The 16,235-nt window shown below is 40.3% G+C and overlaps 1 protein-coding gene across 1 annotated transcript in view; it reads left to right on the forward strand.

Annotated features, from left to right (window-relative positions):
- Positions 1-1,878: 1,878 nt before the first annotated feature.
- LOC128690159 (solute carrier family 35 member C2) overlaps positions 1,879-16,235 on the forward strand; it is a gene marked incomplete at its 5' end in the record, with an annotated part of 29,800 nt that continues 15,443 nt past the window's right edge. Inside the window, 2 exon segments of the mRNA XM_070081784.1 lie at positions 1,879-1,997; positions 4,999-5,132. Coding sequence (XP_069937885.1) covers positions 1,879-1,997; positions 4,999-5,132 — 253 coding nt within the window.

The raw sequence follows: 16,235 nt of genomic DNA on the forward strand, positions 1-16,235 counted from the left end.
CATAAGCATTATTGTGGCAAAGAACAGATACATCTCTGCCACAGTTGTGTCCTTCCACTGGTGTAGGCGTGATCTTGGTGACAGAATAGTGTTTGCCATGGTGTACTCATAGTATGTATTGCTTTCCCTGACAATAATGTCCATCAGGGGTTCATCGAAGAACAACCGAAAGCATTCCAGTTCAGTGGGATTGTTCCCAAGTGTACATGATGGCCGTATTCCACTTTGTCCTCCATCAAAGTCATGGGGATTGGGAACAAACTCGTCATCTTGCTGCCAATCCCAGATGCAGTCAGCTGGTGCGTTCTGGATATTGTAATGTGGTTGTGGTTGTGCAGGTTGTGGTTGTGGGAGTGTGGGGTCGGGCGAGGCTGGTTGTAGTTGTGCAGAGTCAGCAGCACGGGTAGTAGCATGGCCCGCTGCTGGTGTCACATGACTCATGCCACCATCACTATCACCACCACCGCCTGCTGCCTCACTCACATCATTTATACCCATCGTAACAATATCGTCATCTTCACTATCAGGACGTGGTGTAGGGCCACGGGATGTGCTCCGAGATGTACTCCTTCCTCTTGGAAGAGCATATGGCACACTACCAGACCGCATGCGACGTCGTATATACTGCCGCTTCACTGGGGAATATTCACCCTCACTGTCGCAGCTAGAACTGCGTTCAGTAACCTTGAAATCACTATTACTATCACTTGCACTGCTCACATCTGAGTCTTGTACACTGGCAAATAGTTTCCTCTTTCGTCCTGGTACAGGTGAACATGAACGAGCCGGCCCAGCACCAGAGGTGGAAGGTTGTGGGTCATCTGGGTTTTCATCACTAATTATGTTATCCTGGGTAATTTTCTCGGTCACACCTGCTTCAAAACCAGGGAATTCACTTTCACTGACACTATCATCACTGTTTGAGCTATCACTTGGGAACAAAAGACCTCCAGTCCGCCGAGGAGTGAGGAACTTCTTACCGCGAGGCATTGTGAAAATGGACTACCAAGATGGCATTCCCACAATGCACCGCTGAGTCCCAGATTTTTTTCACAGGGTGCACACCGACCACTGAGACCCATTCTCTCTCGTGTAGGCCTACCAGCCCTCTCCCGCTCGATTTGAAGCCGCTAGAATTTATGCGTATAGATACGTCAAACACGGTATCTCCCATGACGTATATATACGACCGCGACAGTCAAAGGGTTAAAAACAGAAGAGTTATTAGATGGGGAGTTGGAGATATTGGGATGATGGAGGGAATATTTTGAGCTGTTAAATGTTGATGAAGAGAGGGAAGCAGGGATTTCATGCACTGGCCAAGGAGGTATACTATCTTTGAGGAGTGAGGAAGAGCAAGATGTGACTGTGGGGGAGGTGCAACAATTCTACCATTGTGTAAAGCAATTACAGGTTTTCATTTTACACACATTTGGCAGGACGGAAGTACCTCCCTGGGTGGTTGCCGTCTACCAACCTATTTGTACACTTGTGTGATCAAGTCAAAATCAAAATCTTTATTTCCATAAAGTTCAGTATACGGTTGATAAAAGAATATGTCATTTTATGTAATGCCTTGATATAACATTTGTAGTACGTATTATGAAGTCATTTCTTATAATACATGTACTCCGTGTATAGTGAAATTTTTTGTAAATGCAATTGAAAAGTGCATGGAGAGTTGAATAGCACATACTATGAAGGCCTCTCTGGCATTACTCATCACTGCATATACTATTTGCTTAATCACATTTATAGAAAATTGTACTGTATTGAGGAGCTTTATATGAAAGCTGACTGTACTAGAGTTTCTAAGGCCTTAATTTTGCTGGTTTACAATACTTTTCCATTCAGATATTGACTTGAGGCTGTTTTCAGAGATGTAGTGTGGTGATTTTGGTGCTACTCATCGCAGGTGGATTGTTCCTTTTTACATACAAGTATACGCAGTTCAACCTCTTTGGCTTCATCCTTGTTATTATCGCCTCTTTGCTCAGGTAACTGAATTATTGTCTTCATTTCATTATTCAACAATTTATGTTGTGCAGGTGATATTTGAATACAGTGGACCCCCGCATAATGATCACCTCCAAATGCGACCAATTATGTAAGTGTATTTATGTAAGTGCGTTTGTACGTGTATGTTTGGGGGTCTGAAATTGACTAATCTACTTCACAATATTCCTTATGGGAAAAAATTCGGTCAGTACTGGTGATATTTGAATACTTAGATCCTATCATACACACAATTTTATAAGCTAAACCCTTAGTATGTACTGTAGTAACTTACTGTATGTAAATACTAATGAAATCACATGCATGCACATGCATGTGATTTCATTGGTATTTACCTACAGTAACTAAGTTGCTACAGTACAGTGAATGTTAGTGTGTTGAGGGAAGGTTCTGGAATAATTGCCCAGAGTCCTGGGATCAACGTCCCCACGGCCTAGTCCACAACCAGGCCTCCTGGTGGATCAGGGTCTGATCAACCAGGCTGTTACTGCTGGCCGCACGTAGTCCAATGTACGAACCACAGCCCGGCTGATCTGGCACCGACAGTAAATATGATGACTGAGGAGTGGTTGTTGTGGTAGTTTGGGCAGTTAAATAGGGTTGGAGGGAGGGGGAGTAAAGGAAATTTTTGAGTGCTGGGAAGCTTGAGTATCTAGCAGGTTTATGTGAGTGTGTTTTATCAGTATTAGTGGACACAAGTGGTTTTTATGGCTAGACGTGTTGTTGGAGTGTAATGAGGCAGGTAACTTATGTATAGGGATTCAGGATAACTGGTTAGCTGGCAGTGTGTTCTGGAGGTTGGAAGTTTGGGGTCTGCTCTTGGAAGGAAGAGTGGGGATGTTGCAGTTTGAGAATCATTTGAATTATGATGTATGTGCACTTCTGGGATAAAAGCTGTGGGCTTATTGACACAAACCAGGCTAACCATTTTTCCCCAGAATCCCTCCATTTTTGTTAATCATGCTTATCACACCCCAACAGCACATCAAACCACAAAAAATCAGTTGTCTCCACTCCGATCAAGCCTTTAAGATACTCAAGACCATAGCACTCAAAACTTCCTCTACTCCCTCCCTCCAACTCTTCCTTGGATGAGCCTTGCATCTTGTTCCTCCCATCACAGATGGTGAATGCAGAGGTGGATTGGCAATATGGGCATTTGGGCAATGGCCAGTGGACCACTGGGCTGGGTAAAAAAGAAAAAATCTGAAAAAAATGCCACGAAAAACTGAGTTAATGAAGGTTACACAGATTTACTTCAGTAGCAGGCAATTTTTTTTTTCTTATGCAGCAGTATAGAAAAAAAGACAGTGCTTACAAACTAGAGTCATTAGAAGATGAGGTAATCAGTCCCTCAGTCTTGAAGGTGTTTGTTTCCTTAGTCTTAATTAATCAGAAGCTTAGGCAGAAACTTTCTTAACATGTCTAGGGAGAACAAGAAAATACACTTTCTAACTGAGAAAAAAGTGATGTTGAAAGAATACTAGATTTTCTTTACTAACAGAGTGGTAGAACAGTGGAATGACTCATGAGAAGCAACAGCTACTACAACCACTGGATAATAAATAATAATAATAATATTGGTATTGAGGACTTGAGATGGGGCACAACAAAAATAACTTCTGTACCTACATGTAGGTAGTCATACTGTATATATATAATGCCTGAAGTGCACTGCATGCTATTGACTTTCTTTTGTTCCTAACAATATTGTATTACACATAAACTACATTACCTGTATACTGCAGAAAAGAAATAAATTACTTTATTATTATTATTATTATCACACTGGCCGATTCCCACCAAGGCAGGGTGGCCCGAAAAAGAAAAACTTTCACCATCATTCACTTCATCACTGTCTTGCCAGAAGGGTGCTTTATACTACAGTTTTTAAACTGCAACATTAACACCCCTCCTTCAGAGTGCAGGCACTGTACTTCCCATCTCCAGGACTCAAGTCCGGCCTGCCGGTTTCCCTGAATCCCTTCATAAATGTTACTTTGCTCACACTCCAACAGCACGTCAAGTATTAAAAACCATTTGTCTCCATTCACTCCTATCAAACACGCTCACGCATGCCTGCTGGAAGTCCAAGCCCCTCGCACACAAAACCTCCTTTACCCCCTCCCTCCAACCTTTCCTAGGCCGACCCCTACCCCGCCTTCCTTCCACTACAGACTGATACACTCTTGAAGTCATTCTGTTTCGCTCCATTCTCTCTACATGTCCGAACCACCTCAACAACCCTTCCTCAGCCCTCTGGACAACAGTTTTGGTAATCCCGCACCTCCTCCTAACTTCCAAACTACGAATTCTCTGCATTATATTCACACCACACATTCCCCTCAGACATGACATCTCCACTGCCTCCAGCCTTCTCCTCGCTGCAACATTCATCACCCACGCTTCACACCCATATAAGAGCATTGGTAAAACTATACTCTCATACATTCCCCTCTTTGCCTCCAAGGACAAAGTTCTTTGTCTCCACAGACTCCTAAGTGCACCACTCACTCTTTTTCCCTCATCAATTCTATGATTCACCTCATCTTTCATAGACCCATCCGCTGACACGTCCACTCCCAAATATCTGAATACGTTCACCTCCTCCATACTCTCTCCCTCCAATCTGATATCCAATCTTTCATCACCTAATCTTTTTGTTATCCTCATAACCTTACTCTTTCCTGTATTCACCTTTAATTTTCTTCTTTTGCACACCCTACCAAATTCATCCACCAATCTCTGCAACTTCTCTTCAGAATCTCCCAAGAGCACAGTGTCATCAGCAAAGAGCAGCTGTGACAACAATTACTTGTGTTTGTAATTTGTTTGAGAGCGTATCAGATTTCAGTTGTTTTGTTTAGCAATAGATTTTAATGTTGAAATTTGTTATCAAATTATACTGCCAGTGTTATGAAGAGTTATGGCAGATAATAACAATAATTTTGCAACTGTTTTAATTCAGTGTTATTTCCTCAGTGGTCTTCGATGGACATTATCTCAGCTGGTGATGCAAAAATCTGAACTAGGACTGAGTAACCCCATTGATATGGTGTATCACATACAGCCCTGGATGACTGTATCCCTCCTTCCTCTGGCCATAATCATGGAAGGTGAGCATGTTGTTAGCCAGGTGATATATTGGTTGTAGTATGTTGAGTGCTTCTTGTTTGTTTTTTTTCAACAAACTAGCCATATCCCAATGAGGTGACCTAAAGAGAAAACCCAAAGTTTTTCTTTTTAAATTTAGTAATTCACACAGGAGAAGGGGTTACTAGCCCCTTGCTCCCAGCATTGTAGTCACCTCTTATGACACACATGGCTTACGGAGGAAGAATTCTTCTCCACTTACCCATGGATATTTTATGTATTTATGTTGACAAAGTACAAATTACAGTGAGATAAATAGGTTAAGAATAGGGGAGTAATAGTAAGAGAGTAAAGTCAGAGACAGCTATAGTGAAAAATTCTATTCCACAAGGCACAGTACTAGTTCCCAGCCTGTTCCTCATTCTCATATCCGACATAGAGAGATTTGTAAGCCACAGCACTATGTCCTCCTTTGTAGATGACACCTGAATTTGCTTGACATTGTCATCCATCGAAGGCACCACAAGTCTCCGAGCTGACATCAACCAAATATTTAAATGGGCTGCAAAAAACAATTTTAAGTTCAATGATGAGAAATTTTAATTACTCCTATATGCAAAACTCAAAGAAATTAAAACTGAATTGGAGTATAAAACAAATTCCAACCACACAATAGAGCATAAACTATTGTGATGGACCTAGGAGTGATAATGTCAGAAGATCTGACTTACAAAGATCACAACAATGTATCTACCACAGCTGCTAGGAAAATGATAAGGATAATGAGAACCTTCAAAACTAGGGATGCCAAACCCATGATGATTCTCTTCAAATTGCTTGTTCTCTCTAGGCTGGAATATTGCTGTATACTAATGGCTCCTTTCAAGGCAGGCGAAATTACAGAACTGCAGAATGTACAGAGAACTTTCATGGCATGTATAAGTACGATAAAGCACCTAAATTACTGGGAATGGTTGAAGTCCTTTGATTTGTACTCCTTGGAATGCAGGTGAGAAAAGTACATGATAATATACACTTGGAAAATCATAGAGGGATTAGTCCCATATCTACACACAAAAAAATCACTCCCTATGCAAGGAAAAGACTCAGCAGGCGATGCAACAAATCCTCCATGAAAAGCAAGGGCTCCACGATTATGCTAAAAGAAAACACAATATGTGTCATGGGCCCAAGACTGTTCAACTGCCTCCCACTTTCATAAGGGGGATTACCAATAGACCCCTGGCCTGGTCACAGACTGGGTCATGGGGGTGTCGACCCCCAAAACCCTCTCCAGATATATTACAATGCCAGTGCCTTGTTTTTAAGTGCTCACACTTGATCTGAAGGAAGCCATATTACAGAAGAGACAAAAATGGGCTGGAAAACATGCAGAGAAGAATGACAAAGTTGATCCAATGTATCAGAAATCTTTCCTATGAGGATAGACTTAGGGCACTGAATCTACACTCGCTAGAAAGGTGTAGATATAGGGGTATATGATTGAGATATATAAATGACAAAAAAGAAATAAAGGGGAGGTAAATAATATACTAAAAATATCTAACCAAGACAGGGCTTGCAGCAATTGGTTCATTTTGGAAAATATAAGATTTAGAAAGGACATAGGAAAGTATTGGTTTGGTAATAGAGTTGTAGATGAGTGGAACAAACTCCCACGTAGCATCATTGAAACTAAAACCTGAGTAGGTTTAAAAATAGGTTAGATAAGTACATGAGTGGGTGTGGATGGGTGTGAGTTGAACTTGCCTAGATTGGGCCAGTAGGCTTGCAGTAGTACTCCTTTCATGTTATGTTCTATACCAGGTTCAGGTCATAGCTAGGTCTGTTGTCACACAGGAGGAAGAGATGAGGGTGTTACAGTAGTAGGCTTGACAGTGTAGATTCCAGAGTGAATTTTCTGTGATACAGAAACTAAAAAAAAAGTCCAGTGAGAGAAAATATAGATGAAATAAGGAAGAGTAACAGAATTGTTGTTCTAGATGAGTTAAATTTGAAAAAAAGGCTGAAGTATTTGAAGTGAGGGATTAAATAATATAATAATAGAATATAAATGTCAGGAGAGTTAAAAGTAAGATGTCAAAGAACAGTTTGCTTTGCTGAACATTTTCTGTCCCATCCGTTTGTCTAACATATTTTGTGAATAACTTTCTAAAACAAACAACTTCATTTTTATAAAGTGGAGTACTGTACAGTATACAGAGTAATTGACATGTATAAACTACTTCACGAAAAGCCTCTTGTCATTCAAGGCATTTCATCAGCCTTAAAACTAACTTAAAATTACTATCAGATATGTATAGCACTTGAGAATAAGAATACTTAGTTTATGATGTGCTGAGGTATTTAGTAATTCAGTAAAAAATTGTAATTTGAGATACATTAATGATGAAGCTAGGTACCTGAGTTGATACAATAAATGCCTTTATAGTAATAAATGAGAGTTGAAGGAAGGATGGAACAAAAATGGAGGTAATGTTGGATGAAAGACAGTTCCAGGATTTGTTTGGCATGATAAATTGTTGTCAGGATCACATTAAGATAAGGTGGTGTTTTTTAACAGTACCTTTGAAGTGGTTGTCAGATATGGAACTTCAGGAGTTTTCAGACAAAGAGTTCCAGATTTTTTCTTTTAGCATTACTATATCCATATATCTGATGTTTACTTTGGTGTGGCATATGGGTTTCTTACAATTTTCTTCATGTAATCTTGAAGTGATAGTAATTTTTTTCTAGTTACTCGTAGCTTCCTCTCTACATCTGATACTTTCAGTATTTAACCACAGTCTGTATTAGTCATGTGGCCTTATATCAATTTCTTCAATTTCCATTCTTAGGCACTTATATTAAACCAGTTGTCACACTATTTGTTCATATTATGCAGTTCTTCCTTTTGAGATTTAGTCATTTTATTAGCTGATTTATCGGCTGTTTCCTATCAAGACAGAGTGACCCTAAGAAGAAAACACAGTCACCATCACTCGCTTCCTAGCTGTCTTTCTAGAAGTGCACATACATCATGATCTTATGACCCTCCAGAATGCAACATCTCCAGTCAACTTTCAAATGGAAGGTACTGTACTTCCCACTAACTTAAAGTGTGGTTGACCAGTTACCTTGAATTCCTTCATAAATAATACCACACTCATACTCCAACAGCATATGTTTTAAAAACCACTTACCTTCATTCAGTGTGATCTAAAACATTTGAATATACCTCCTGGATATTCGCACTCCTACCTCTTGAAATTTTTATTTGTAAATCCACTGAGTACTGTTTCCTTGTATTCTTCAGTAAAGACTTGATGCGAGTCATTCCTTCTTAAATCCACATTCTTTCTCAGCAGTCATACTTTATCTTTTCTATCATATTCAGTAATTCTGCCTTTTTTCTTTAACACACTGATTGTTTCCTATTGAGGTAGGGCAACCCAAAAAAGAAACACTTTCACCATCATTCACACTAGCCCTGTCTTGCCAGGGGCATGCAGATACGACAGTTCAGAAGCCCCTCTAAACAGTAAATATCCTAAAACTCTCCTTTAGAATGCAGGCATTGTGCTTCTAACCTCCAGGATTCAAGTCTGGCTACCCAGTTTCCCTGAATCCTTTCACAAAATGTTACTTTGCTTATACTCCAACAGCTCGTCAGGCCCCCAAAATCCATTTGCCTCCACTCCTATCTAACACATTCGCACCATGTAATACATACTTTATGTGGTGTACTCGGAGGATTTATTTCCCTTCAATTTTTGCACAGCCTTTCTTGTTTCATTTCTACTTATACAAAGGAGCTTTGCATATATTAGACAATCTTTAGGTATCTTCACATAAGAAATCTCTCAACAAGGTAGGATGACCCAAAAAAGAGGAAACAGTATATCGAATTCCTAAAACCACTTAGTCTCCACTCACCCCAATCTGACAAGTTCACACACTCATATTTATTGCTCAAACCCCTACCACCCTACTTCCTTCACACCCTCCCTCCAACCCTTCCTGGAATAACAATTTACCCTCCTTCCTTCCACTCCAGATGTATACCTGTTGGTCATCCTATTCTGCTCTATAATCTAAATGATCAAATCACCTCAACAACCCCTGCTCTATCCTCTGTATAATATCATTCATAACCCCACATTATCTTCTAATTTATTCACTCCAGTTTGTTTGCATAATATTCACACCTCACATTGCTCTCACACACGATAGCTCCTCTGCTTCCAGCCTCCAGCCTCCTCCTCACTGCAGTGTTTAAGCCATGTGCTCCTAACACTGATATAAAAGGATTATTATCACTATTCTCTGGTACATTCTGCCCCTCAAGGGAGGTTCATTGGTTCAGGGGTTCTTGATCCAACAAATTAGCCCTGCTTTTCCCCTCCATGTATCAAATCTGAATGTCTTCCATTCATCCCAGGTACTGTATAACCCTTATGGGCTTAGCACTACCCAGTGGATGTAATAATAATAATAATAATAATCTGTTATTTCTTTTTTTTTATTCTTGCCTCTATATCTAAATTGCTTTCTCTCCACATATACTTCAGCACTCCACCTACTGTTTTTCAAAATATACAAACACTGTTCATTTGTTTCCTTTCATTCATCCACCCTGCTCTTTTCTGTATTCACTTATTTTCCTTCTTTTACACACCTAAATTTCTCCATCAACTTTGAAACTTATCTTAGGAACCTTCCAAAAGAACTGTCAATGGCAAAAAGCAATAATGACTGTTTCCATCTGGTATGAGATTCAGTGTTGCCAAGACAGGGTAACCCAAAGAAGGAAATACACAAACCAGCCATATCCCACCAAGGCAGGGTGGCTCAAGAGGAAAAACGAAAGTTTCTCCTTTTAAATTTAGTAATATGTACAGAATGGGTTACTAACTCCTTGCTCCCGGCATTTTAATCGCCTTTAGGACACGCATGCCTTACAGAGCAGAATTCTGTTCCACTTCCCCATGGAGACTATTTATAAATACTATATGGTGAAGTGGAGTAAGAATCTTTCCTCCTTAAGCTGTGCATGTTGTAAAAGTCAACTAAAATGCCGGGAACAGTGAGCTAGTAACCCCTTTTTCCTTATAGCCTGCTAAAAGGAAAAAGAAGAAAACCATCAGAGTGGGATATTTGAATTTGTGTGGATGTTGTGCAAATGATAAGAAAGACATGATTGTGGATGTTATGAATGAGAAGAAGCTGGATGTCCTGGCTTTAAGTGAAACAAAGCTGAAGGGGGTGGAAGAGTTTCAGTGGGGAGAAATAAATGGGATTAGGTCAGGAGTTTCAAATAGAGTTAGAGCCAAAGAAGGAGTAGCAATAATGTTGAAGGATAAGTTATAGCAGGAAAAGATAGAATGTAAATGTATAAATTCAAGGATTATGTGGGGTAAAGTAAGGGTTGGATGTGAAAAGTGGGTTATAGTAAGTGTTTATTCACCTGGAGAAGAAAGAAGTATCGAGGAGAGAGAGAGAGATTTTGAGAAATGTTGAGTGAGTGCGTGGCGAGTTTTGAACCAAGTGAGAGAGTACTTGTGGTTGGAGATCTCAATGCTAAAGTGGGTAAAAGTGTTGTGAGGGAGTAGTAGATAAATTTGGGGTGCCATTGGTATATGAAAATGGGGAGCCTTTAATTGAGCTTTGTGTAGAAAGAGGTTTGCTAATAAGTAATACATTTTTTTTTTCAATAAGTTGGCCGTCTCCCACCTAGGCAGGGCGACCCAAAAAGAAAAAAAATCCTCAGAATGAAAATACTTTCATCATCATTCAACACTTTCACCTCACTCATACATCATCACTATTTTTGCAGTGGCACCCAGATACAACAGTTTAAAAGTATGTATAAAGATACAATATAAAAAGTGACCTGAAATAATATAATAAACTCCATATAGAATATAATATCAGGGCTCCAATTATATATTCTTCTTTCAACATACCAGCCGTATCCCACCGAGGTGGGGGTGGCCCAAAAGAAAAAACTAAAGTTTCTCCTTTTAAATTTAGTAATATATACAGGAGAAGGGGTTACTAGCCCCTTGCTCCCGGCATTTTAGTCGCCTCTTACGACACGCATGGCTTACAGAGGAAGAATTCTGTTCCACTTTCCCATGGAGATAAGGAAATAAACAAGAACAAGAATTAGAAAGAAAATAGAAGAAAACCCAGAGGGGTGTGTATATATATGCTTGTACATGTATGTGTAGTGTGACCTAAGTGTAAGTAGAAGTAGCAAGACTTACCTGTAATCTTGCATATTTATGAGACAGACAAAAGACACCAGCAATCCTACCATCATGTAAAACAATTACAGGCTTTCGTTTTACACTAACTTGGCAGGACGGTAGTACCTCCCTGGACGGTTGCTGTCTACCAACCTACTACCTACACCAATTATATATATACAGTCCTGTTACACATCCCTTCAAACTTCCAGTATCCCAAACCCCTCCTTTAAAGTGCAGGCATTGTACTTCCCATTTCCAGAACTCAAGTCCAGCTATATAAAAATAACCGGTTTCCCTGAATCCCTTCACTAAATATTACCCTGCTCACACTCCAACAGCTCATCAGGTCCCAAAAACCATTCGTCTCCATTCACCTCTATCTAACACGCTCATGCACGCTTGCTGGAAGTCCAAACCCCTCGCCCACAAAACCTCCTTTACCCCCTCCCTCCAACCTTTTCGAGGATGACCTCTACCACACCTTCCTTACCCTACAGATTTATACGCTCTCCATGTCATTCTACTTTGATCCATTCTCTCTAAATGACCAAACCACTTCAACAACCCATATTTTATGAAAAAGAGGATAAATAAGTATGCAAGATATGATATAGCACGTAATGAAAATAGTTTGTTAGATTATGTATTGGTGGATAAAAGGTTGATGGGTAGGCTTCAGGATGTACATGTTTATAGAGGGGCAACTGATATATCAGGTCATTATTTAGTTGTAGCTACAGTTAGAGTAAGAGGTAGATGGGACAAGAGGAAAACTGGCAACAGTAAGTAAGAGAGAGGTGAAAATGTATAAACTAAGGGAGCAGAAAGTTAGGGTGAGATATAAGCAACTATTGGCAGAAAGGTGGGCTAGTGCAAGTATGAGTAGTGGGGGGTTTAAAGAGGGTTGGAATAGTTTTAAAAATGCAGTATTAGAATGTGGGGCAGAAGTTTGTGATTATAAGAGGGTGGATGCAGGAGGAAAGAGGAGTGATTGGTGGAATGATGAAGTAAAGGGTGTGATAAAAGAGAAAAAGGTAGCTTTTGAGAGGTTTTTACAAAGCAGAAGTGTTATAAGAAGAGCAGAGTATATGGAAAGTAAAAGAAAGGTGAAGAGAGTGCAAAAGGAGAGCAGATGATAGAGTGGGAGAGACACTGACAAGAAATTTTGATGAAAATAAGAAAAAATATTGGAGTGAGATAAACAAGTTAAGAAAGCCTAGGAAATGAATGGATTTGTGAGTTTAAAACAGAGTAGGGGAGTTAGTAGATGGGGAGCTGGAGATATTGGGTAGATGGTGGGAATATTTTGAGGAACTTTTAAATGTCGATGAAGAAAGGGAGGCGGCAATTTCATGCTCTGGCTGGGAGGTATACCATCTTTTAGGAGTGAAGAAGAGCAGGATGTGAGTGTGGGGAAGGTGCGTGAGGCATTATGTAGAATGAAAGGGGGTAAAGTAGCTGGAACTGACAGGATCATGACAGAAATGTTAAGAGCAGGGGAAGATATTGTTGTTGTAAGTATATGGAATAGGAAGTAAGTTACTAAATGCTGTAAAGAGTTTTTATGAAGATAGTGAGGCTCAGGTTAGGGTGTGTAGGAGAGAGGGAGATTACATCCTGGTAAAAGTAGGTCTTAGACGGATGTGTAATGTCACCATGGTTGTTTAATATATTTATAGATGGGGTTGTAAAAGAAGTGCATAAAGGTAGAAAGTTGAAAGTGAACATAGATAAGAATAAGGTGATGAGGGTATCAAATGATTTAGATAAAGAAAAATTGGATATCACATTGGAGAGAGGGAGTATGGAAGAAGTGAATGTTTTCAGATACAGTGGACCCTTCCCTTTCGTCGATCTCTGTTATCGGCGATTTCCATTTTCGCCGACTTTTTTTGTCAATATTTTGGTTCCATTTTCATCGATTTCCTCCATTTTCATTGATGGTGCAGAACCTGTCCAGTGCCCAGCGCGCAAAGAAAGCTGCCTCCCACACACATTCTGAGGCAGTGTTGCATTGTTTCTCAGTGAATGAACATATCCTGTGAGATCATAAGAAACATTTTGTAATAATCCATTGTTTTATGGCACTTGTTTATTGTGCGTGACTGCTAAATAAGCCACCATGGCCCCCCAAAAAGCTCCTAGTGCCAGTCCTTTGGTAAAGAAAGTGAGGAACACCGTAGAAATGAAAAAAGAAATTGTTCAAAAATATGATAGTGGCATATGCATTGCTGAACTCGGCAGGATGTACGGGAAGGTGCCATCAACAATCAGCTCCATTGTGGCAGAGAGAAAAGAAATTATGGAAGCTGATGTTGCAAAAGGGGTGAATGCAATAACCAAACAGAGATCCCAAACAATTGAAGAAGTGGAGAAATTGTTGGTGTGGATCAGAGAGAAAGAGTTAGCAGGAGATAGTGTTGTGCAATCGATAATTTGTGAAAAGGCAAGGCACTTGCATGACGATCTCATAAAGAAGCTGCTTGAAACAAGTGCTTATGTTGGTGAATTTAAGGCCAGCAAAGGCTGGTTCGAAAAATTCAAGAAGCGAAGTGACATACACAGTGTTGTAAGGCATGGTGAGGGGTGCCAGTTCAGACAAACAAGTGGCTGAAAAATTTCTGTGAGAATTTAAAGATAATGTAGAGGCTGAAAAATTCCAACCCCAACAAGTGTTCACTTGTGACAAAACAGGCTATGAAAGACAGACTAACTCTCTTGTTGAGTGGTAATGCTAGTGGGGATTTCAAAGTGAAGCCTTTACTGGTGTATCACTGAAAATCCCAGAGTGTTCAAGAAAAACAATGTTGTCAGGAGTAAATTGTGTGTGATGTGGAAGGCTAACAGTAGGGCATGGGTCACGAGGGAAATTTTCCTGGAATGGTTAAATGAAATGTTTTGCCTGAGTGTAAAGAAATACCTCCTGGATAATGTATTGCCACTCCAGTGCCTCCTGTTAATGGACAATGCTCCTGCTCATCCTCCATACTTGGAAGACCAATTTCTAAGGAATTCAGTTTTGTAACAGTGAAGTTCTTGCCTCCTAACACCACTCCTCTTATCCAGCCCATGGACCAGCAGATCATTGCAAACTTCAGAGAACTATACACCAAAGCAATGTTTCAGAGGTGCTTTGACATAACCTCGAACTCTGAATTGACTCTAAGAGAGTTCTGGAGGAGTCACTTCTATATCTTCCACTACATAAGCCTTATAGATAAGGCTTGGCAGGGAATGACTTCCAGGACGATGAACTCTGCTTGGAGAAAATTGTGTCCAAAAGAAGGATTTTGAAGGGTTTGAGGCTGACCCTGTCAACCTTATACCTGTTGTGCAATCAATTGCAGCATTGGGAAATTCCATGGGGTTGGATGTGAGTGGCAAGGATGTGGAAGAGTTGGTGGAGAACCACAATGAAGAGCTAGCCACTGATGAGCTGCAAGAACTTCATCTGCAACAGCAACAGACCAAGGCTCAGGTATTTGCTTCAGAGGAGGAGGAAGAGAGATGGAAGAAGGTGCTTTTCAAAGATTAAGGAGATTTGTGCAGTTTGGACTAAAGTGCATTCATTTGTGGAGGAACATCACCCTGAGAAAACTGTTGCAATCTGTGCTGGCAACTTTTACAATGACAGTGCCATGTCCCATTTTAGGCAAATCTTAAAGAGATGCCAGAAACAGACCTATCTGGACAGATATTTTGTGCACCAGGGATTCAGTGACTCTCAAGCTGTCTTAGTGGCATTAGAAAACAAAGGAGGGAAGTGGCCCTGCATGTAAATCTATCTTTAAGGCTAAAGACAATTTTTTTTGTTAATACTTCTGGGTGTCTGGAATGGAGTAATTGGATTTACATTATTTCTTATGGGGAAAATGGTTTCCGTTTTCGCCAATTTCCATTTTCGCCAATTACTCTGGAACAGATTAAACACGAAAACTGAGGGTCCACTGTATTTGGGAGTTGACTTGTCAATGGATAGGTTTATGAAGGATGAAGTTAACCATAGAATTGATGAAGGAAACAAGGTGAGGGGTGCGTTGAGGTATCTGTGGAGACAAAAAACGTTATCCATGGAGGCAAAGAAGGGAATGTACGAAAGTGTAGTGGTACCAACACTTATGTGGATGTGAAGCTTGGGTTGCAAATGCTGCAGCGAGGAGGTGGCTGGAGGCAGTGGAGATGTCCTGTCTAAGGGCAGTGTGTGGTGTAAATATTATGCAGAGAATTTGGAGTGTGGAAATTAGGAGAAGGTGTGGAGTTAATAAAAGTATTAGTCAGAGGGCTGAAGAGGGGTTGTTGAGGTGGTTTGGTCATTTAGAGAAAATGGATCAAAGTAGAATGACATGGAGAGCGTATAAATCTGTAGGGGAAGGAAGGCGGGGTAGGGGTTGCCCTCGAAGAGGTTGGAGGGAGGGGGTAAATGAGGTTTTGTGGGCAAGGGGCTTGGACTTCCAGCAAGCATGTGTGAGTGTGTTAGATAGGAGTGAATGGAGATGAATGGTTTTTGAGACCTGACGACCTGTTGGAGTGTGAGCAGGGTAATATTTTGTGAAGGGATTCAGGGAAACCAGTTATTTTTATATAGCCACACTTGAGTACTGGAAATGGGAAGTACAATGCCTGCACTTTAAAGGAGGGGTTTGGGATATTGGCAGTTTGGAGGGATATGTTATACATCTTTATATATGCTTCTAAACTGTTGTATCTGGGCACCTCTGCAAGGACAGTGATTATGTATGAGTGAGGTGAAAGTGTTGAATGATGATGAAAGTATTTTCTTTTTGGGATTTTCTTTCTTTTTGGGTCACCCTGCCTCAGTGGGATATGGCCAGTTTGTTGAAAGAAGAAGATATGTAAAGTAGCCATAGCCAC

The sequence above is a fragment of the Cherax quadricarinatus genome, unplaced genomic scaffold, assembly GCF_038502225.1.
Source record: "Cherax quadricarinatus isolate ZL_2023a unplaced genomic scaffold, ASM3850222v1 Contig4191, whole genome shotgun sequence".
Taxonomy (NCBI): domain Eukaryota; kingdom Metazoa; phylum Arthropoda; class Malacostraca; order Decapoda; family Parastacidae; genus Cherax; species Cherax quadricarinatus.